Source organism: Phasianus colchicus, chromosome 1 (genome assembly GCF_987193195.1).
Source record: "Phasianus colchicus chromosome 1, bPhaCol1.hap1.1, whole genome shotgun sequence".
Classification (NCBI taxonomy): Eukaryota; Metazoa; Chordata; class Aves; order Galliformes; family Phasianidae; genus Phasianus; species Phasianus colchicus.
In genome coordinates, this window is record NC_143436.1 from 146,043,688 (window position 1) to 146,066,116 (window position 22,429).

Genomic DNA, 22,429 nt, shown 5'->3' on the forward strand with positions numbered 1-22,429 from the left:
GTAGCACCCGGCCTCACGCAGCCCAGGACACCGTTCACCAAGGCAGCCTGGGCTCCTTGCTGGTTCAGCCTGGTGTCCAGCGGGACTCCCAGGCCTGCTCCTGCTGGCTAACCCCAGCTGTAGTGCGGGCTGAGGGTGTTCGTCCCAGGTGCAGAAATTTGTCCTTCCCCTGCCAGAAGCCTGTGGGGTTCCTGTCAGGAATGCAGCAGCGCCAGCAGTGGCGTGGCTGTAGGAAAAAGGGGAGAGAGCGTCACGGACGGGGAAGCAACAACCGCTACGAACGCATTTTTTGTGTTGTTTTCAGTCTTTGTATTTTATTTCCACAAAGAAATTGGACACTGATGACATGGGTCCATTGGGGCCAGCGTGCGTCCCAGGTGCTGCCTGGCCCCAGCCTCCTCAGCTCCAGCACTCTTCTATTCCGGCCGGCGGGGTGGCCTCTTCTTTGGTGACGCTGAGGCCTGTGAGTCGCTGGCCTTCCTCTTTGGGGCTCGCCGGGTCCCCTCAGGTGGGCTGGTGCCAGAGGGCCCCGCCACACTCTCTTCTGGCTCCTCGTGAGGCGCTGCCTGCTCTGTGGTGACAGTTGCAGGGTTGGAATGTGGGCGGCTGGGATGCCCATCGACCTCTTCTCTTGTCCTGCCCGGCATTTCGTCCCTGTTAGAGCTGGCAGGGCTGCTGGAGGGCGCTGGGCCAGGGACAGGTGCCTCCTCTGGTACGACGGCAGCCCTGGGCTCTGCTGTAGCGGCCTCCTGTGCCCCAGCAGCAGGGGGGACGTGGAGGCCCAGCAAGCGGTGAGCCGCCCTGGTGCACCTCTGCACGGCAAAGGCGATGAACTGCCGTACAAAGGGCACCGTGTGGCCGTGCAGGTCGGGATCCAGCATTTCTACCAAGATCCCCTCCGCCAAGCCTTCGAGGAGCAGGGCCCAGATGACACTGTGCACCAGTATGTTTACTTGTGGCTCCTCGGTGCCCAGGATGCGGCGCAGCTTGTGGCGCAGCCAGGAGCGCAGGGGCCGCAGCAGGGTCGGGTGCTCCCTGAAGAGGGAAGCCCAGGTGGCAGGTGAGAGGCCGCCCACAGGACGCGTGGGCACTGCGGGCCGTGGCCGGGCTGCCTGCCGAGTGGCGATGGATGCCTCTGCAGGTGGTCTGACCAGCAGCTCCTTGTAATTGTCGTCCGCTTGCACCGTGTGAATGATGGAGTTCACATCCCGTTTGCAAAGCGGGCACTGTGGCCTGGTGCTCGTCCACCGCTGGATGCAGGGAAAGCAGAACTGGTGGCAGCACGGCATGGCGTACGCCGCGCTGTCCCAGTTGTCCAGGCACACGGGGCAGCGGGTGTCTAATGCTGCCTCCATGCTTCCACCAGTTGCGGTGGGCCGGGGGGAGCGGGAGATGGCAACGCGCTCCCCAGCACTGGCGCTGCAGCAGCAGGTGTCACGCTGGAAGAGGACAAGAGGCATTAGTCACACACCGGCCTGGGACGGGTCCCTCAAGGTGTCCCCCCCGCGCCGGCAGTCCCTGTGCCGCCTACCTATGCTTCTGCACGCGCCTCTCTAGGATGTCCCGTCTGCCTGCTCAAGCAGGGTCGGGGTAAAGAACAGATGGCTCTGAGACGGCCGCTGGGAGCTGCGCGAACAGCACCCAGAGCACGTTCCAGCACCAAAGCTCGCCCTGTGCACGCTCCAGTCCTCGCACACACGCTCGGTCGGAGGTCAGGCACAAACTGGCGGGCTGAGCCGCTGCACCCGCTGTAAGGCCAGCGTGCACTATGAAGTCACAGTCTGTTGCCTGGAGATGTGTCAAGGCATGGCTTGGTCAAGCTGTTGGGCGTCACCTTCATTTGACCTTCACTTGGAGACATCACTGCCCACGTCACAGCGATTCCACCCACAGTCCACAGGCGGGTCATCGCAATGAGCCGTCCTCACCTGCAGCACGTGCTCCAGACCCGGCACAAGTTTCTGGGCTTTCCCCAGTGCCCCTGCCCACTCCCCTCGCCACATCTCGTGTGCTTGGCATTGGTGTTTCATGCCGGTCACCAGGGCTGTAGCCACATTGTCCCGTGAGCCCCATCAGGTCCCTCTGGTCATGGCACGCAGCCCCACGCATGTTCAGCCAGAGGATTTATTCAATAAAAGTCCATGTTTCTCTCTGATAGTTGGACTTGATGATCATGGAGGTCTTTTCCAACGTTAATGATTGTATGCTTTAACGCGTAACGCAATTGAGTGCCCACGGTGTTCGTAGTCCAGCGCAAATAACTTCCTTTTGTGATCAGTAAGTTCTATCCTTTCTCACATCCATTGTATTGGTCAAAAGAGTTATTAATCCCGTTGATTTATCCAGTGGTTCTCTTTGATGTCTAAGGCAATCCGTGTGTCATTTGCCTTGTTCTCTCGTGAAATGGTTTCTTTTGTTCTTCTGAGTCAACTTCTAATGTTTTGCATGCCATCTGACATTCAGGTTCCTTAGGTATTGGCACCTTTAGGTGATACGACAGGTAGTGGTTGTTGGTTGTTTCATTTTTTTATTTTTGTGAAATCTGCTGACATAAACCAGCAACATTCCTCTGGATAAAACAGTAAAAGCCTGTGTGTTGTGATGTGAGGTGGAATTAGAAGGAAGATCATTAGCAGAAGAGTAGATTGTCCGAGGAGAATTTTAGTGAAGGATTCAGTGAATGAGAAAACTGCGTATGCTTCTTAGGGAGCGTAGGAATGCTTGATGGTGGAATTCTTGATTCCATAGTGAGACTGGAGAACTTTGTGTTCACCAGATACGCAAGAAAACCAATAGTACGTACTATTGTGTTTAAGAACGAGCTTGTTGTTAAACTGTTGTCTTAGCAGCGTGGTGTGAATAGGCAGTGAAAGATTTTTGTCTGGTTTTGTCTTCTGTAAAGACATTTCAAAAGCCTGTAAGAAAGGAAGTATCTAGATCCCTACTTAACAGCAGTTGTACAGACATGGAATCATAGAATCATCGAATGGCCTGGGTTGGAAAGGAGCGTTAATGTAGTTTCCACCCCCCTGCCGTATGCAGGGTCGCCAGCCAGTAGACCAGGCTGCCCAGAGCCACATCCAGCCGGGCCTTGAATGCCTCCAGGGATGGGGCATCCACAACCTGGCTCTGAAGTGGCAGAATTGAATTGTCCACTCACAATGGGAAGAACTTGGTTATTATCCGTTGCGCTGGGGAGCCCAGCTGTGGGCCCAGCGCTGCAGCTGTGGCCTCCTCAGAGCTGAGCAGAGGGGCAGGATAACCGCCCTTCACCTGCCGGTAGCACCCGGCCTCACGCAGCCCAGGACACCGTTCACCAAGGCAGCCTGGGCTCCTTGCTGGTTCAGCCTGGTGTCCAGCGGGACTCCCAGGCCTGCTCCTGCTGGCTAACCCCAGCTGTAGTGCGGGCTGAGGGTGTTCGTCCCAGGTGCAGAAATTTGTCCTTCCCCTGCCAGAAGCCTGTGGGGTTCCTGTCAGGAATGCAGCAGCGCCAGCAGTGGCGTGGCTGTAGGAAAAAGGGGAGAGAGCGTCACGGACGGGGAAGCAACAACCGCTACGAACGCATTTTTTGTGTTGTTTTCAGTCTTTGTATTTTATTTCCACAAAGAAATTGGACACTGATGACATGGGTCCATTGGGGCCAGCGTGCGTCCCAGGTGCTGCCTGGCCCCAGCCTCCTCAGCTCCAGCACTCTTCTATTCCGGCCGGCGGGGTGGCCTCTTCTTTGGTGACGCTGAGGCCTGTGAGTCGCTGGCCTTCCTCTTTGGGGCTCGCCGGGTCCCCTCAGGTGGGCTGGTGCCAGAGGGCCCCGCCACACTCTCTTCTGGCTCCTCGTGAGGCGCTGCCTGCTCTGTGGTGACAGTTGCAGGGTTGGAATGTGGGCGGCTGGGATGCCCATCGACCTCTTCTCTTGTCCTGCCCGGCATTTCGTCCCTGTTAGAGCTGGCAGGGCTGCTGGAGGGCGCTGGGCCAGGGACAGGTGCCTCCTCTGGTACGACGGCAGCCCTGGGCTCTGCTGTAGCGGCCTCCTGTGCCCCAGCAGCAGGGGGGACGTGGAGGCCCAGCAAGCGGTGAGCCGCCCTGGTGCACCTCTGCACGGCAAAGGCGATGAACTGCCGTACAAAGGGCACCGTGTGGCCGTGCAGGTCGGGATCCAGCATTTCTACCAAGATCCCCTCCGCCAAGCCTTCGAGGAGCAGGGCCCAGATGACACTGTGCACCAGTATGTTTACTTGTGGCTCCTCGGTGCCCAGGATGCGGCGCAGCTTGTGGCGCAGCCAGGAGCGCAGGGGCCGCAGCAGGGTCGGGTGCTCCCTGAAGAGGGAAGCCCAGGTGGCAGGTGAGAGGCCGCCCACAGGACGCGTGGGCACTGCGGGCCGTGGCCGGGCTGCCTGCCGAGTGGCGATGGATGCCTCTGCAGGTGGTCTGACCAGCAGCTCCTTGTAATTGTCGTCCGCTTGCACCGTGTGAATGATGGAGTTCACATCCCGTTTGCAAAGCGGGCACTGTGGCCTGGTGCTCGTCCACCGCTGGATGCAGGGAAAGCAGAACTGGTGGCAGCACGGCATGGCGTACGCCGCGCTGTCCCAGTTGTCCAGGCACACGGGGCAGCGGGTGTCTAATGCTGCCTCCATGCTTCCACCAGTTGCGGTGGGCCGGGGGGAGCGGGAGATGGCAACGCGCTCCCCAGCACTGGCGCTGCAGCAGCAGGTGTCACGCTGGAAGAGGACAAGAGGCATTAGTCACACACCGGCCTGGGACGGGTCCCTCAAGGTGTCCCCCCCGCGCCGGCAGTCCCTGTGCCGCCTACCTATGCTTCTGCACGCGCCTCTCTAGGATGTCCCGTCTGCCTGCTCAAGCAGGGTCGGGGTAAAGAACAGATGGCTCTGAGACGGCCGCTGGGAGCTGCGCGAACAGCACCCAGAGCACGTTCCAGCACCAAAGCTCGCCCTGTGCACGCTCCAGTCCTCGCACACACGCTCGGTCGGAGGTCAGGCACAAACTGGCGGGCTGAGCCGCTGCACCCGCTGTAAGGCCAGCGTGCACTATGAAGTCACAGTCTGTTGCCTGGAGATGTGTCAAGGCATGGCTTGGTCAAGCTGTTGGGCGTCACCTTCATTTGACCTTCACTTGGAGACATCACTGCCCACGTCACAGCGATTCCACCCACAGTCCACAGGCGGGTCATCGCAATGAGCCGTCCTCACCTGCAGCACGTGCTCCAGACCCGGCACAAGTTTCTGGGCTTTCCCCAGTGCCCCTGCCCACTCCCCTCGCCACATCTCGTGTGCTTGGCATTGGTGTTTCATGCCGGTCACCAGGGCTGTAGCCACATTGTCCCGTGAGCCCCATCAGGTCCCTCTGGTCATGGCACGCAGCCCCACGCATGTTCAGCCAGAGGATTTATTCAATAAAAGTCCATGTTTCTCTCTGATAGTTGGACTTGATGATCATGGAGGTCTTTTCCAACGTTAATGATTGTATGCTTTAACGCGTAACGCAATTGAGTGCCCACGGTGTTCGTAGTCCAGCGCAAATAACTTCCTTTTGTGATCAGTAAGTTCTATCCTTTCTCACATCCATTGTATTGGTCAAAAGAGTTATTAATCCCGTTGATTTATCCAGTGGTTCTCTTTGATGTCTAAGGCAATCCGTGTGTCATTTGCCTTGTTCTCTCGTGAAATGGTTTCTTTTGTTCTTCTGAGTCAACTTCTAATGTTTTGCATGCCATCTGACATTCAGGTTCCTTAGGTATTGGCACCTTTAGGTGATACGACAGGTAGTGGTTGTTGGTTGTTTCATTTTTTTATTTTTGTGAAATCTGCTGACATAAACCAGCAACATTCCTCTGGATAAAACAGTAAAAGCCTGTGTGTTGTGATGTGAGGTGGAATTAGAAGGAAGATCATTAGCAGAAGAGTAGATTGTCCGAGGAGAATTTTAGTGAAGGATTCAGTGAATGAGAAAACTGCGTATGCTTCTTAGGGAGCGTAGGAATGCTTGATGGTGGAATTCTTGATTCCATAGTGAGACTGGAGAACTTTGTGTTCACCAGATACGCAAGAAAACCAATAGTACGTACTATTGTGTTTAAGAACGAGCTTGTTGTTAAACTGTTGTCTTAGCAGCGTGGTGTGAATAGGCAGTGAAAGATTTTTGTCTGGTTTTGTCTTCTGTAAAGACATTTCAAAAGCCTGTAAGAAAGGAAGTATCTAGATCCCTACTTAACAGCAGTTGTACAGACATGGAATCATAGAATCATCGAATGGCCTGGGTTGGAAAGGAGCGTTAATGTAGTTTCCACCCCCCTGCCGTATGCAGGGTCGCCAGCCAGTAGACCAGGCTGCCCAGAGCCACATCCAGCCGGGCCTTGAATGCCTCCAGGGATGGGGCATCCACAACCTGGCTCTGAAGTGGCAGAATTGAATTGTCCACTCACAATGGGAAGAACTTGGTTATTATCCGTTGCGCTGGGGAGCCCAGCTGTGGGCCCAGCGCTGCAGCTGTGGCCTCCTCAGAGCTGAGCAGAGGGGCAGGATAACCGCCCTTCACCTGCCGGTAGCACCCGGCCTCACGCAGCCCAGGACACCGTTCACCAAGGCAGCCTGGGCTCCTTGCTGGTTCAGCCTGGTGTCCAGCGGGACTCCCAGGCCTGCTCCTGCTGGCTAACCCCAGCTGTAGTGCGGGCTGAGGGTGTTCGTCCCAGGTGCAGAAATTTGTCCTTCCCCTGCCAGAAGCCTGTGGGGTTCCTGTCAGGAATGCAGCAGCGCCAGCAGTGGCGTGGCTGTAGGAAAAAGGGGAGAGAGCGTCACGGACGGGGAAGCAACAACCGCTACGAACGCATTTTTTGTGTTGTTTTCAGTCTTTGTATTTTATTTCCACAAAGAAATTGGACACTGATGACATGGGTCCATTGGGGCCAGCGTGCGTCCCAGGTGCTGCCTGGCCCCAGCCTCCTCAGCTCCAGCACTCTTCTATTCCGGCCGGCGGGGTGGCCTCTTCTTTGGTGACGCTGAGGCCTGTGAGTCGCTGGCCTTCCTCTTTGGGGCTCGCCGGGTCCCCTCAGGTGGGCTGGTGCCAGAGGGCCCCGCCACACTCTCTTCTGGCTCCTCGTGAGGCGCTGCCTGCTCTGTGGTGACAGTTGCAGGGTTGGAATGTGGGCGGCTGGGATGCCCATCGACCTCTTCTCTTGTCCTGCCCGGCATTTCGTCCCTGTTAGAGCTGGCAGGGCTGCTGGAGGGCGCTGGGCCAGGGACAGGTGCCTCCTCTGGTACGACGGCAGCCCTGGGCTCTGCTGTAGCGGCCTCCTGTGCCCCAGCAGCAGGGGGGACGTGGAGGCCCAGCAAGCGGTGAGCCGCCCTGGTGCACCTCTGCACGGCAAAGGCGATGAACTGCCGTACAAAGGGCACCGTGTGGCCGTGCAGGTCGGGATCCAGCATTTCTACCAAGATCCCCTCCGCCAAGCCTTCGAGGAGCAGGGCCCAGATGACACTGTGCACCAGTATGTTTACTTGTGGCTCCTCGGTGCCCAGGATGCGGCGCAGCTTGTGGCGCAGCCAGGAGCGCAGGGGCCGCAGCAGGGTCGGGTGCTCCCTGAAGAGGGAAGCCCAGGTGGCAGGTGAGAGGCCGCCCACAGGACGCGTGGGCACTGCGGGCCGTGGCCGGGCTGCCTGCCGAGTGGCGATGGATGCCTCTGCAGGTGGTCTGACCAGCAGCTCCTTGTAATTGTCGTCCGCTTGCACCGTGTGAATGATGGAGTTCACATCCCGTTTGCAAAGCGGGCACTGTGGCCTGGTGCTCGTCCACCGCTGGATGCAGGGAAAGCAGAACTGGTGGCAGCACGGCATGGCGTACGCCGCGCTGTCCCAGTTGTCCAGGCACACGGGGCAGCGGGTGTCTAATGCTGCCTCCATGCTTCCACCAGTTGCGGTGGGCCGGGGGGAGCGGGAGATGGCAACGCGCTCCCCAGCACTGGCGCTGCAGCAGCAGGTGTCACGCTGGAAGAGGACAAGAGGCATTAGTCACACACCGGCCTGGGACGGGTCCCTCAAGGTGTCCCCCCCGCGCCGGCAGTCCCTGTGCCGCCTACCTATGCTTCTGCACGCGCCTCTCTAGGATGTCCCGTCTGCCTGCTCAAGCAGGGTCGGGGTAAAGAACAGATGGCTCTGAGACGGCCGCTGGGAGCTGCGCGAACAGCACCCAGAGCACGTTCCAGCACCAAAGCTCGCCCTGTGCACGCTCCAGTCCTCGCACACACGCTCGGTCGGAGGTCAGGCACAAACTGGCGGGCTGAGCCGCTGCACCCGCTGTAAGGCCAGCGTGCACTATGAAGTCACAGTCTGTTGCCTGGAGATGTGTCAAGGCATGGCTTGGTCAAGCTGTTGGGTGTCACCTTCATTTGACCTTCACTTGGAGACATCACTGCCCACGTCACAGCGATTCCACCCACAGTCCACAGGCGGGTCATCGCAATGAGCCGTCCTCACCTGCAGCACGTGCTCCAGACCCGGCACAAGTTTCTGGGCTTTCCCCAGTGCCCCTGCCCACTCCCCTCGCCACATCTCGTGTGCTTGGCATTGGTGTTTCATGCCGGTCACCAGGGCTGTAGCCACATTGTCCCGTGAGCCCCATCAGGTCCCTCTGGTCATGGCACGCAGCCCCACGCATGTTCAGCCAGAGGATTTATTCAATAAAAGTCCATGTTTCTCTCTGATAGTTGGACTTGATGATCATGGAGGTCTTTTCCAACGTTAATGATTGTATGCTTTAACGCGTAACGCAATTGAGTGCCCACGGTGTTCGTAGTCCAGCGCAAATAACTTCCTTTTGTGATCAGTAAGTTCTATCCTTTCTCACATCCATTGTATTGGTCAAAAGAGTTATTAATCCCGTTGATTTATCCAGTGGTTCTCTTTGATGTCTAAGGCAATCCGTGTGTCATTTGCCTTGTTCTCTCGTGAAATGGTTTCTTTTGTTCTTCTGAGTCAACTTCTAATGTTTTGCATGCCATTTGACATTCAGGTTCCTTAGGTATTGGCACCTTTAGGTGATACGACAGGTAGTGGTTGTTGGTTGTTTCATTTTTTTATTTTTGTGAAATCTGCTGACATAAACCAGCAACATTCCTCTGGATAAAACAGTAAAAGCCTGTGTGTTGTGATGTGAGGTGGAATTAGAAGGAAGATCATTAGCAGAAGAGTAGATTGTCCGAGGAGAATTTTAGTGAAGGATTCAGTGAATGAGAAAACTGCGTATGCTTCTTAGGGAGCGTAGGAATGCTTGATGGTGGAATTCTTGATTCCATAGTGAGACTGGAGAACTTTGTGTTCACCAGATACGCAAGAAAACCAATAGTACGTACTATTGTGTTTAAGAACGAGCTTGTTGTTAAACTGTTGTCTTAGCAGCGTGGTGTGAATAGGCAGTGAAAGATTTTTGTCTGGTTTTGTCTTCTGTAAAGACATTTCAAAAGCCTGTAAGAAAGGAAGTATCTAGATCCCTACTTAACAGCAGTTGTACAGACATGGAATCATAGAATCATCGAATGGCCTGGGTTGGAAAGGAGCACAGCGTTAATGTAGTTTCCACCCCCCTGCCGTATGCAGGGTCGCCAGCCAGTAGACCAGGCTGCCCAGAGCCACATCCAGCCGGGCCTTGAATGCCTCCAGGGATGGGGCATCCACAACCTGGCTCTGAAGTGGCAGAATTGAATTGTCCACTCACAATGGGAAGAACTTGGTTATTATCCGTTGCGCTGGGGAGCCCAGCTGTGGGCCCAGCGCTGCAGCTGTGGCCTCCTCAGAGCTGAGCAGAGGGGCAGGATAACCGCCCTTCACCTGCCGGTAGCACCCGGCCTCACGCAGCCCAGGACACCGTTCACCAAGGCAGCCTGGGCTCCTTGCTGGTTCAGCCTGGTGTCCAGCGGGACTCCCAGGCCTGCTCCTGCTGGCTAACCCCAGCTGTAGTGCGGGCTGAGGGTGTTCGTCCCAGGTGCAGAAATTTGTCCTTCCCCTGCCAGAAGCCTGTGGGGTTCCTGTCAGGAATGCAGCAGCGCCAGCAGTGGCGTGGCTGTAGGAAAAAGGGGAGAGAGCGTCACGGACGGGGAAGCAACAACCGCTACGAACGCATTTTTTGTGTTGTTTTCACTCTTTGTATTTTATTTCCACAAAGAAATTGGACACTGATGACATGGGTCCATTGGGGCCAGCGTGCGTCCCAGGTGCTGCCTGGCCCCAGCCTCCTCAGCTCCAGCACTCTTCTATTCCGGCCGGCGGGGTGGCCTCTTCTTTGGTGACGCTGAGGCCTGTGAGTCGCTGGCCTTCCTCTTTGGGGCTCGCCGGGTCCCCTCAGGTGGGCTGGTGCCAGAGGGCCCCGCCACACTCTCTTCTGGCTCCTCGTGAGGCGCTGCCTGCTCTGTGGTGACAGTTGCAGGGTTGGAATGTGGGCGGCTGGGATGCCCATCGACCTCTTCTCTTGTCCTGCCCGGCATTTCGTCCCTGTTAGAGCTGGCAGGGCTGCTGGAGGGCGCTGGGCCAGGGACAGGTGCCTCCTCTGGTACGACGGCAGCCCTGGGCTCTGCTGTAGCGGCCTCCTGTGCCCCAGCAGCAGGGGGGACGTGGAGGCCCAGCAAGCGGTGAGCCGCCCTGGTGCACCTCTGCACGGCAAAGGCGATGAACTGCCGTACAAAGGGCACCGTGTGGCCGTGCAGGTCGGGATCCAGCATTTCTACCAAGATCCCCTCCGCCAAGCCTTCGAGGAGCAGGGCCCAGATGACACTGTGCACCAGTATGTTTACTTGTGGCTCCTCGGTGCCCAGGATGCGGCGCAGCTTGTGGCGCAGCCAGGAGCGCAGGGGCCGCAGCAGGGTCGGGTGCTCCCTGAAGAGGGAAGCCCAGGTGGCAGGTGAGAGGCCGCCCACAGGACGCGTGGGCACTGCGGGCCGTGGCCGGGCTGCCTGCCGAGTGGCGATGGATGCCTCTGCAGGTGGTCTGACCAGCAGCTCCTTGTAATTGTCGTCCGCTTGCACCGTGTGAATGATGGAGTTCACATCCCGTTTGCAAAGCGGGCACTGTGGCCTGGTGCTCGTCCACCGCTGGATGCAGGGAAAGCAGAACTGGTGGCAGCACGGCATGGCGTACGCCGCGCTGTCCCAGTTGTCCAGGCACACGGGGCAGCGGGTGTCTAATGCTGCCTCCATGCTTCCACCAGTTGCGGTGGGCCGGGGGGAGCGGGAGATGGCAACGCGCTCCCCAGCACTGGCGCTGCAGCAGCAGGTGTCACGCTGGAAGAGGACAAGAGGCATTAGTCACACACCGGCCTGGGACGGGTCCCTCAAGGTGTCCCCCCCGCGCCGGCAGTCCCTGTGCCGCCTACCTATGCTTCTGCACGCGCCTCTCTAGGATGTCCCGTCTGCCTGCTCAAGCAGGGTCGGGGTAAAGAACAGATGGCTCTGAGACGGCCGCTGGGAGCTGCGCGAACAGCACCCAGAGCACGTTCCAGCACCAAAGCTCGCCCTGTGCACGCTCCAGTCCTCGCACACACGCTCGGTCGGAGGTCAGGCACAAACTGGCGGGCTGAGCCGCTGCACCCGCTGTAAGGCCAGCGTGCACTATGAAGTCACAGTCTGTTGCCTGGAGATGTGTCAAGGCATGGCTTGGTCAAGCTGTTGGGCGTCACCTTCATTTGACCTTCACTTGGAGACATCACTGCCCACGTCACAGCGATTCCACCCACAGTCCACAGGCGGGTCATCGCAATGAGCCGTCCTCACCTGCAGCACGTGCTCCAGACCCGGCACAAGTTTCTGGGCTTTCCCCAGTGCCCCTGCCCACTCCCCTCGCCACATCTCGTGTGCTTGGCATTGGTGTTTCATGCCGGTCACCAGGGCTGTAGCCACATTGTCCCGTGAGCCCCATCAGGTCCCTCTGGTCATGGCACGCAGCCCCACGCATGTTCAGCCAGAGGATTTATTCAATAAAAGTCCATGTTTCTCTCTGATAGTTGGACTTGATGATCATGGAGGTCTTTTCCAACGTTAATGATTGTATGCTTTAACGCGTAACGCAATTGAGTGCCCACGGTGTTCGTAGTCCAGCGCAAATAACTTCCTTTTGTGATCAGTAAGTTCTATCCTTTCTCACATCCATTGTATTGGTCAAAAGAGTTATTAATCCCGTTGATTTATCCAGTGGTTCTCTTTGATGTCTAAGGCAATCCGTGTGTCATTTGCCTTGTTCTCTCGTGAAATGGTTTCTTTTGTTCTTCTGAGTCAACTTCTAATGTTTTGCATGCCATCTGACATTCAGGTTCCTTAGGTATTGGCACCTTTAGGTGATACGACAGGTAGTGGTTGTTGGTTGTTTCATTTTTTTATTTTTGTGAAATCTGCTGACATAAACCAGCAACATTCCTCTGGATAAAACAGTAAAAGCCTGTGTGTTGTGATGTGAGGTGGAATTAGAAGGAAGATCATTAGCAGAAGAGTAGATTGTCCGAGGAGAATTTTAGTGAAGGATTCAGTGAATGAGAAAACTGCGTATGCTTCTTAGGGAGCGTAGGAATGCTTGATGGTGGAATTCTTGATTCCATAGTGAGACTGGAGAACTTTGTGTTCACCAGATACGCAAGAAAACCAATAGTACGTACTATTGTGTTTAAGAACGAGCTTGTTGTTAAACTGTTGTCTTAGCAGCGTGGTGTGAATAGGCAGTGAAAGATTTTTGTCTGGTTTTGTCTTCTGTAAAGACATTTCAAAAGCCTGTAAGAAAGGAAGTATCTAGATCCCTACTTAACAGCAGTTGTACAGACATGGAATCATAGAATCATCGAATGGCCTGGGTTGGAAAGGAGCACAGCGTTAATGTAGTTTCCACCCCCCTGCCGTATGCAGGGTCGCCAGCCAGTAGACCAGGCTGCCCAGAGCCACATCCAGCCGGGCCTTGAATGCCTCCAGGGATGGGGCATCCACAACCTGGCTCTGAAGTGGCAGAATTGAATTGTCCACTCACAATGGGAAGAACTTGGTTATTATCCGTTGCGCTGGGGAGCCCAGCTGTGGGCCCAGCGCTGCAGCTGTGGCCTCCTCAGAGCTGAGCAGAGGGGCAGGATAACCGCCCTTCACCTGCCGGTAGCACCCGGCCTCACGCAGCCCAGGACACCGTTCACCAAGGCAGCCTGGGCTCCTTGCTGGTTCAGCCTGGTGTCCAGCGGGACTCCCAGGCCTGCTCCTGCTGGCTAACCCCAGCTGTAGTGCGGGCTGAGGGTGTTCGTCCCAGGTGCAGAAATTTGTCCTTCCCCTGCCAGAAGCCTGTGGGGTTCCTGTCAGGAATGCAGCAGCGCCAGCAGTGGCGTGGCTGTAGGAAAAAGGGGAGAGAGCGTCACGGACGGGGAAGCAACAACCGCTACGAACGCATTTTTTGTGTTGTTTTCAGTCTTTGTATTTTATTTCCACAAAGAAATTGGACACTGATGACATGGGTCCATTGGGGCCAGCGTGCGTCCCAGGTGCTGCCTGGCCCCAGCCTCCTCAGCTCCAGCACTCTTCTATTCCGGCCGGCGGGGTGGCCTCTTCTTTGGTGACGCTGAGGCCTGTGAGTCGCTGGCCTTCCTCTTTGGGGCTCGCCGGGTCCCCTCAGGTGGGCTGGTGCCAGAGGGCCCCGCCACACTCTCTTCTGGCTCCTCGTGAGGCGCTGCCTGCTCTGTGGTGACAGTTGCAGGGTTGGAATGTGGGCGGCTGGGATGCCCATCGACCTCTTCTCTTGTCCTGCCCGGCATTTCGTCCCTGTTAGAGCTGGCAGGGCTGCTGGAGGGCGCTGGGCCAGGGACAGGTGCCTCCTCTGGTACGACGGCAGCCCTGGGCTCTGCTGTAGCGGCCTCCTGTGCCCCAGCAGCAGGGGGGACGTGGAGGCCCAGCAAGCGGTGAGCCGCCCTGGTGCACCTCTGCACGGCAAAGGCGATGAACTGCCGTACAAAGGGCACCGTGTGGCCGTGCAGGTCGGGATCCAGCATTTCTACCAAGATCCCCTCCGCCAAGCCTTCGAGGAGCAGGGCCCAGATGACACTGTGCACCAGTATGTTTACTTGTGGCTCCTCGGTGCCCAGGATGCGGCGCAGCTTGTGGCGCAGCCAGGAGCGCAGGGGCCGCAGCAGGGTCGGGTGCTCCCTGAAGAGGGAAGCCCAGGTGGCAGGTGAGAGGCCGCCCACAGGACGCGTGGGCACTGCGGGCCGTGGCCGGGCTGCCTGCCGAGTGGCGATGGATGCCTCTGCAGGTGGTCTGACCAGCAGCTCCTTGTAATTGTCGTCCGCTTGCACCGTGTGAATGATGGAGTTCACATCCCGTTTGCAAAGCGGGCACTGTGGCCTGGTGCTCGTCCACCGCTGGATGCAGGGAAAGCAGAACTGGTGGCAGCACGGCATGGCGTACGCCGCGCTGTCCCAGTTGTCCAGGCACACGGGGCAGCGGGTGTCTAATGCTGCCTCCATGCTTCCACCAGTTGCGGTGGGCCGGGGGGAGCGGGAGATGGCAACGCGCTCCCCAGCACTGGCGCTGCAGCAGCAGGTGTCACGCTGGAAGAGGACAAGAGGCATTAGTCACACACCGGCCTGGGACGGGTCCCTCAAGGTGTCCCCCCCGCGCCGGCAGTCCCTGTGCCGCCTACCTATGCTTCTGCACGCGCCTCTCTAGGATGTCCCGTCTGCCTGCTCAAGCAGGGTCGGGGTAAAGAACAGATGGCTCTGAGACGGCCGCTGGGAGCTGCGCGAACAGCACCCAGAGCACGTTCCAGCACCAAAGCTCGCCCTGTGCACGCTCCAGTCCTCGCACACACGCTCGGTCGGAGGTCAGGCACAAACTGGCGGGCTGAGCCGCTGCACCCGCTGTAAGGCCAGCGTGCACTATGAAGTCACAGTCTGTTGCCTGGAGATGTGTCAAGGCATGGCTTGGTCAAGCTGTTGGGCGTCACCTTCATTTGACCTTCACTTGGAGACATCACTGCCCACGTCACAGCGATTCCACCCACAGTCCACAGGCGGGTCATCGCAATGAGCCGTCCTCACCTGCAGCACGTGCTCCAGACCCGGCACAAGTTTCTGGGCTTTCCCCAGTGCCCCTGCCCACTCCCCTCGCCACATCTCGTGTGCTTGGCATTGGTGTTTCATGCCGGTCACCAGGGCTGTAGCCACATTGTCCCGTGAGCCCCATCAGGTCCCTCTGGTCATGGCACGCAGCCCCACGCATGTTCAGCCAGAGGATTTATTCAATAAAAGTCCATGTTTCTCTCTGATAGTTGGACTTGATGATCATGGAGGTCTTTTCCAACGTTAATGATTGTATGCTTTAACGCGTAACGCAATTGAGTGCCCACGGTGTTCGTAGTCCAGCGCAAATAACTTCCTTTTGTGATCAGTAAGTTCTATCCTTTCTCACATCCATTGTATTGGTCAAAAGAGTTATTAATCCCGTTGATTTATCCAGTGGTTCTCTTTGATGTCTAAGGCAATCCGTGTGTCATTTGCCTTGTTCTCTCGTGAAATGGTTTCTTTTGTTCTTCTGAGTCAACTTCTAATGTTTTGCATGCCATCTGACATTCAGGTTCCTTAGGTATTGGCACCTTTAGGTGATACGACAGGTAGTGGTTGTTGGTTGTTTCATTTTTTTATTTTTGTGAAATCTGCTGACATAAACCAGCAACATTCCTCTGGATAAAACAGTAAAAGCCTGTGTGTTGTGATGTGAGGTGGAATTAGAAGGAAGATCATTAGCAGAAGAGTAGATTGTCCGAGGAGAATTTTAGTGAAGGATTCAGTGAATGAGAAAACTGCGTATGCTTCTTAGGGAGCGTAGGAATGCTTGATGGTGGAATTCTTGATTCCATAGTGAGACTGGAGAACTTTGTGTTCACCAGATACGCAAGAAAACCAATAGTACGTACTATTGTGTTTAAGAACGAGCTTGTTGTTAAACTGTTGTCTTAGCAGCGTGGTGTGAATAGGCAGTGAAAGATTTTTGTCTGGTTTTGTCTTCTGTAAAGACATTTCAAAAGCCTGTAAGAAAGGAAGTATCTAGATCCCTACTTAACAGCAGTTGTACAGACATGGAATCATAGAATCATCGAATGGCCTGGGTTGGAAAGGAGCACAGCGTTAATGTAGTTTCCACCCCCCTGCCGTATGCAGGGTCGCCAGCCAGTAGACCAGGCTGCCCAGAGCCACATCCAGCCGGGCCTTGAATGCCTCCAGGGATGGGGCATCCACAACCTGGCTCTGAAGTGGCAGAATTGAATTGTCCACTCACAATGGGAAGAACTTGGTTATTATCCGTTGCGCTGGGGAGCCCAGCTGTGGGCCCAGCGCTGCAGCTGTGGCCTCCTCAGAGCTGAGCAGAGGGGCAGGATAACCGCCCTTCACCTGCCGGTAGCACCCGGCCTCACGCAGCCCAGGACACCGTTCACCAAGGCAGCCTGGGCTCCTTGCTGGTTCAGCCTGGTGTCCAGCGGGACTCCCAGGCCTGCTCCTGCTGGCTAACCCCAGCTGTAGTGCGGGCTGAGGGTGTTCGTCCCAGGTGCAGAAATTTGTCCTTCCCCTGCCAGAAGCCTGTGGGGTTCCTGTCAGGAATGCAGCAGCGCCAGCAGTGGCGTGGCTGTAGGAAAAAGGGGAGAGAGCGTCACGGACGGGGAAGCAACAACCGCTACGAACGCATTTTTTGTGTTGTTTTCAGTCTTTGTATTTTATTTCCACAAAGAAATTGGACACTGATGACATGGGTCCATTGGGGCCAGCGTGCGTCCCAGGTGCTGCCTGGCCCCAGCCTCCTCAGCTCCAGCACTCTTCTATTCCGGCCGGCGGGGTGGCCTCTTCTTTGGTGACGCTGAGGCCTGTGAGTCGCTGGCCTTCCTCTTTGGGGCTCGCCGGGTCCCCTCAGGTGGGCTGGTGCCAGAGGGCCCCGCCACACTCTCTTCTGGCTCCTCGTGAGGCGCTGCCTGCTCTGTGGTGACAGTTGCAGGGTTGGAATGTGGGCGGCTGGGATGCCCATCGACCTCTTCTCTTGTCCTGCCCGGCATTTCGTCCCTGTTAGAGCTGGCAGGGCTGCTGGAGGGCGCTGGGCCAGGGACAGGTGCCTCCTCTGGTACGACGGCAGCCCTGGGCTCTGCTGTAGCGGCCTCCTGTGCCCCAGCAGCAGGGGGGACGTGGAGGCCCAGCAAGCGGTGAGCCGCCCTGGTGCACCTCTGCACGGCAAAGGCGATGAACTGCCGTACAAAGGGCACCGTGTGGCCGTGCAGGTCGGGATCCAGCATTTCTACCAAGATCCCCTCCGCCAAGCCTTCGAGGAGCAGGGCCCAGATGACACTGTGCACCAGTATGTTTACTTGTGGCTCCTCGGTGCCCAGGATGCGGCGCAGCTTGTGGCGCAGCCAGGAGCGCAGGGGCCGCAGCAGGGTCGGGTGCTCCCTGAAGAGGGAAGCCCAGGTGGCAGGTGAGAGGCCGCCCACAGGACGCGTGGGCACTGCGGGCCGTGGCCGGGCTGCCTGCCGAGTGGCGATGGATGCCTCTGCAGGTGGTCTGACCAGCAGCTCCTTGTAATTGTCGTCCGCTTGCACCGTGTGAATGATGGAGTTCACATCCCGTTTGCAAAGCGGGCACTGTGGCCTGGTGCTCGTCCACCGCTGGATGCAGGGAAAGCAGAACTGGTGGCAGCACGGCATGGCGTACGCCGCGCTGTCCCAGTTGTCCAGGCACACGGGGCAGCGGGTGTCTAATGCTGCCTCCATGCTTCCACCAGTTGCGGTGGGCCGGGGGGAGCGGGAGATGGCAACGCGCTCCCCAGCACTGGCGCTGCAGCAGCAGGTGTCACGCTGGAAGAGGACAAGAGGCATTAGTCACACACCGGCCTGGGACGGGTCCCTCAAGGTGTCCCCCCCGCGCCGGCAGTCCCTGTGCCGCCTACCTATGCTTCTGCACGCGCCTCTCTAGGATGTCCCGTCTGCCTGCTCAAGCAGGGTCGGGGTAAAGAACAGATGGCTCTGAGACGGCCGCTGGGAGCTGCGCGAACAGCACCCAGAGCACGTTCCAGCACCAAAGCTCGCCCTGTGCACGCTCCAGTCCTCGCACACACGCTCGGTCGGAGGTCAGGCACAAACTGGCGGGCTGAGCCGCTGCACCCGCTGTAAGGCCAGCGTGCACTATGAAGTCACAGTCTGTTGCCTGGAGATGTGTCAAGGCATGGCTTGGTCAAGCTGTTGGGCGTCACCTTCATTTGACCTTCACTTGGAGACATCACTGCCCACGTCACAGCGATTCCACCCACAGTCCACAGGCGGGTCATCGCAATGAGCCGTCCTCACCTGCAGCACGTGCTCCAGACCCGGCACAAGTTTCTGGGCTTTCCCCAGTGCCCCTGCCCACTCCCCTCGCCACATCTCGTGTGCTTGGCATTGGTGTTTCATGCCGGTCACCAGGGCTGTAGCCACATCGTCCCGTGAGCCCCATCAGGTCCCTCTGGTCATGGCACGCAGCCCCACGCATGTTCAGCCAGAGGATTTATTCAATAAAAGTCCATGTTTCTCTCTGATAGTTGGACTTGATGATCATGGAGGTCTTTTCCAACGTTAATGATTGTATGCTTTAACGCGTAACGCAATTGAGTGCCCACGGTGTTCGTAGTCCAGCGCAAATAACTTCCTTTTGTGATCAGTAAGTTCTATCCTTTCTCACATCCATTGTATTGGTCAAAAGAGTTATTAATCCCGTTGATTTATCCAGTGGTTCTCTTTGATGTCTAAGGCAATCCGTGTGTCATTTGCCTTGTTCTCTCGTGAAATGGTTTCTTTTGTTCTTCTGAGTCAACTTCTAATGTTTTGCATGCCATCTGACATTCAGGTTCCTTAGGTATTGGCACCTTTAGGTGATATGACAGGTAGTGGTTGTTGGTTGTTTCATTTTTTTATTTTTGTGAAATCTGCTGACATAAACCAGCAACATTCCTCTGGATAAAACAGTAAAAGCCTGTGTGTTGTGATGTGAGGTGGAATTAGAAGGAAGATCATTAGCAGAAGAGTAGATTGTCCGAGGAGAATTTTAGTGAAGGATTCAGTGAATGAGAAAACTGCGTATGCTTCTTAGGGAGCGTAGGAATGCTTGATGGTGGAATTCTTGATTCCATAGTGAGACTGGAGAACTTTGTGTTCACCAGATACGCAAGAAAACCAATAGTACGTACTATTGTGTTTAAGAACGAGCTTGTTGTTAAACTGTTGTCTTAGCAGCGTGGTGTGAATAGGCAGTGAAAGATTTTTGTCTGGTTTTGTCTTCTGTAAAGACATTTCAAAAGCCTGTAAGAAAGGAAGTATCTAGATCCCTACTTAACAGCAGTTGTACAGACATGGAATCATAGAATCATCGAATGGCCTGGGTTGGAAAGGAGCGTTAATGTAGTTTCCACCCCCCTGCCGTATGCAGGGTCGCCAGCCAGTAGACCAGGCTGCCCAGAGCCACATCCAGCCGGGCCTTGAATGCCTCCAGGGATGGGGCATCCACAACCTGGCTCTGAAGTGGCAGAATTGAATTGTCCACTCACAATGGGAAGAACTTGGTTATTATCCGTTGCGCTGGGGAGCCCAGCTGTGGGCCCAGCGCTGCAGCTGTGGCCTCCTCAGAGCTGAGCAGAGGGGCAGGATAACCGCCCTTCACCTGCCGGTAGCACCCGGCCTCACGCAGCCCAGGACACCGTTCACCAAGGCAGCCTGGGCTCCTTGCTGGTTCAGCCTGGTGTCCAGCGGGACTCCCAGGCCTGCTCCTGCTGGCTAACCCCAGCTGTAGTGCGGGCTGAGGGTGTTCGTCCCAGGTGCAGAAATTTGTCCTTCCCCTGCCAGAAGCCTGTGGGGTTCCTGTCAGGAATGCAGCAGCGCCAGCAGTGGCGTGGCTGTAGGAAAAAGGGGAGAGAGCGTCACGGACGGGGAAGCAACAACCGCTACGAACGCATTTTTTGTGTTGTTTTCAGTCTTTGTATTTTATTTCCACAAAGAAATTGGACACTGATGACATGGGTCCATTGGGGCCAGCGTGCGTCCCAGGTGCTGCCTGGCCCCAGCCTCCTCAGCTCCAGCACTCTTCTATTCCGGCCGGCGGGGTGGCCTCTTCTTTGGTGACGCTGAGGCCTGTGAGTCGCTGGCCTTCCTCTTTGGGGCTCGCCGGGTCCCCTCAGGTGGGCTGGTGCCAGAGGGCCCCGCCACACTCTCTTCTGGCTCCTCGTGAGGCGCTGCCTGCTCTGTGGTGACAGTTGCAGGGTTGGAATGTGGGCGGCTGGGATGCCCATCGACCTCTTCTCTTGTCCTGCCCGGCATTTCGTCCCTGTTAGAGCTGGCAGGGCTGCTGGAGGGCGCTGGGCCAGGGACAGGTGCCTCCTCTGGTACGACGGCAGCCCTGGGCTCTGCTGTAGCGGCCTCCTGTGCCCCAGCAGCAGGGGGGACGTGGAGGCCCAGCAAGCGGTGAGCCGCCCTGGTGCACCTCTGCACGGCAAAGGCGATGAACTGCCGTACAAAGGGCACCGTGTGGCCGTGCAGGTCGGGATCCAGCATTTCTACCAAGATCCCCTCCGCCAAGCCTTCGAGGAGCAGGGCCCAGATGACACTGTGCACCAGTATGTTTACTTGTGGCTCCTCGGTGCCCAGGATGCGGCGCAGCTTGTGGCGCAGCCAGGAGCGCAGGGGCCGCAGCAGGGTCGGGTGCTCCCTGAAGAGGGAAGCCCAGGTGGCAGGTGAGAGGCCGCCCACAGGACGCGTGGGCACTGCGGGCCGTGGCCGGGCTGCCTGCCGAGTGGCGATGGATGCCTCTGCAGGTGGTCTGACCAGCAGCTCCTTGTAATTGTCGTCCGCTTGCACCGTGTGAATGATGGAGTTCACATCCCGTTTGCAAAGCGGGCACTGTGGCCTGGTGCTCGTCCACCGCTGGATGCAGGGAAAGCAGAACTGGTGGCAGCACGGCATGGCGTACGCCGCGCTGTCCCAGTTGTCCAGGCACACGGGGCAGCGGGTGTCTAATGCTGCCTCCATGCTTCCACCAGTTGCGGTGGGCCGGGGGGAGCGGGAGATGGCAACGCGCTCCCCAGCACTGGCGCTGCAGCAGCAGGTGTCACGCTGGAAGAGGACAAGAGGCATTAGTCACACACCGGCCTGGGACGGGTCCCTCAAGGTGTCCCCCCCGCGCCGGCAGTCCCTGTGCCGCCTACCTATGCTTCTGCACGCGCCTCTCTAGGATGTCCCGTCTGCCTGCTCAAGCAGGGTCGGGGTAAAGAACAGATGGCTCTGAGACGGCCGCTGGGAGCTGCGCGAACAGCACCCAGAGCACGTTCCAGCACCAAAGCTCGCCCTGTGCACGCTCCAGTCCTCGCACACACGCTCGGTCGGAGGTCAGGCACAAACTGGCGGGCTGAGCCGCTGCACCCGCTGTAAGGCCAGCGTGCACTATGAAGTCACAGTCTGTTGCCTGGAGATGTGTCAAGGCATGGCTTGGTCAAGCTGTTGGGCGTCACCTTCATTTGACCTTCACTTGGAGACATCACTGCCCACGTCACAGCGATTCCACCCACAGTCCACAGGCGGGTCATCGCAATGAGCCGTCCTCACCTGCAGCACGTGCTCCAGACCCGGCACAAGTTTCTGGGCTTTCCCCAGTGCCCCTGCCCACTCCCCTCGCCACATCTCGTGTGCTTGGCATTGGTGTTTCATGCCGGTCACCAGGGCTGTAGCCACATTGTCCCGTGAGCCCCATCAGGTCCCTCTGGTCATGGCACGCAGCCCCACGCATGTTCAGCCAGAGGATTTATTCAATAAAAGTCCATGTTTCTCTCTGATAGTTGGACTTGATGATCATGGAGGTCTTTTCCAACGTTAATGATTGTATGCTTTAACGCGTAACGCAATTGAGTGCCCACGGTGTTCGTAGTCCAGCGCAAATAACTTCCTTTTGTGATCAGTAAGTTCTATCCTTTCTCACATCTATTGTATTGGTCAAAAGAGTTATTAATCCCGTTGATTTATCCAGTGGTTCTCTTTGATGTCTAAGGCAATCCGTGTGTCATTTGCCTTGTTCTCTCGTGAAATGGTTTCTTTTGTTCTTCTGAGTCAACTTCTAATGTTTTGCATGCCATCTGACATTCAGGTTCCTTAGGTATTGGCACCTTTAGGTGATACGACAGGTAGTGGTTGTTGGTTGTTTCATTTTTTTATTTTTGTGAAATCTGCTGACATAAACCAGCAACATTCCCCTGGATAAAACAGTAAAAGCCTGTGTGTTGTGATGTGAGGTGGAATTAGAAGGAAGATCATTAGCAGAAGAGTAGATTGTCCGAGGAGAATTTTAGTGAAGGATTCAGTGAATGAGAAAACTGCGTATGCTTCTTAGGGAGCGTAGGAATGCTTGATGGTGGAATTCTTGA

General features: G+C 56.8%; 8 protein-coding genes across 11 annotated transcripts in view; 1 reads left to right on the forward strand and 7 right to left on the reverse strand.

Moving 5' to 3' along the window:
- Positions 1-22,429, forward strand: part of STK24 (serine/threonine kinase 24) — a 138,835-nt gene that overhangs the window by 87,006 nt on the left and 29,400 nt on the right. The window lies entirely within an intron of this gene.
- LOC149920120 (E3 ubiquitin-protein ligase Topors-like) lies at positions 417-1,355 on the reverse strand. The gene has a single exon (XM_090129678.1). The coding sequence runs from the start codon at positions 1,353-1,355 to the stop codon at positions 417-419; it is 939 nt and encodes a 312-aa protein (XP_089985804.1).
- On the reverse strand, positions 3,696-4,634 carry LOC149920121 (E3 ubiquitin-protein ligase Topors-like). Its single transcript, XM_090129680.1, has one exon. It carries the CDS (start codon positions 4,632-4,634, stop codon positions 3,696-3,698), a length of 939 nt encoding a protein of 312 aa, XP_089985806.1.
- LOC149920122 (E3 ubiquitin-protein ligase Topors-like) lies at positions 6,975-7,913 on the reverse strand. The gene has a single exon (XM_090129681.1). The coding sequence runs from the start codon at positions 7,911-7,913 to the stop codon at positions 6,975-6,977; it is 939 nt and encodes a 312-aa protein (XP_089985807.1).
- LOC149920123 (E3 ubiquitin-protein ligase Topors-like) lies at positions 10,259-11,197 on the reverse strand. The gene has a single exon (XM_090129688.1). It carries the CDS (start codon positions 11,195-11,197, stop codon positions 10,259-10,261), a length of 939 nt encoding a protein of 312 aa, XP_089985814.1.
- LOC149920124 (E3 ubiquitin-protein ligase Topors-like) lies at positions 13,543-14,481 on the reverse strand. Its single transcript, XM_090129698.1, has one exon. The coding sequence runs from the start codon at positions 14,479-14,481 to the stop codon at positions 13,543-13,545; it is 939 nt and encodes a 312-aa protein (XP_089985824.1).
- LOC149920125 (E3 ubiquitin-protein ligase Topors-like) lies at positions 16,827-17,765 on the reverse strand. The gene has a single exon (XM_090129705.1). The coding sequence runs from the start codon at positions 17,763-17,765 to the stop codon at positions 16,827-16,829; it is 939 nt and encodes a 312-aa protein (XP_089985831.1).
- LOC149920126 (E3 ubiquitin-protein ligase Topors-like) lies at positions 20,106-21,044 on the reverse strand. Its single transcript, XM_090129718.1, has one exon. The coding sequence runs from the start codon at positions 21,042-21,044 to the stop codon at positions 20,106-20,108; it is 939 nt and encodes a 312-aa protein (XP_089985844.1).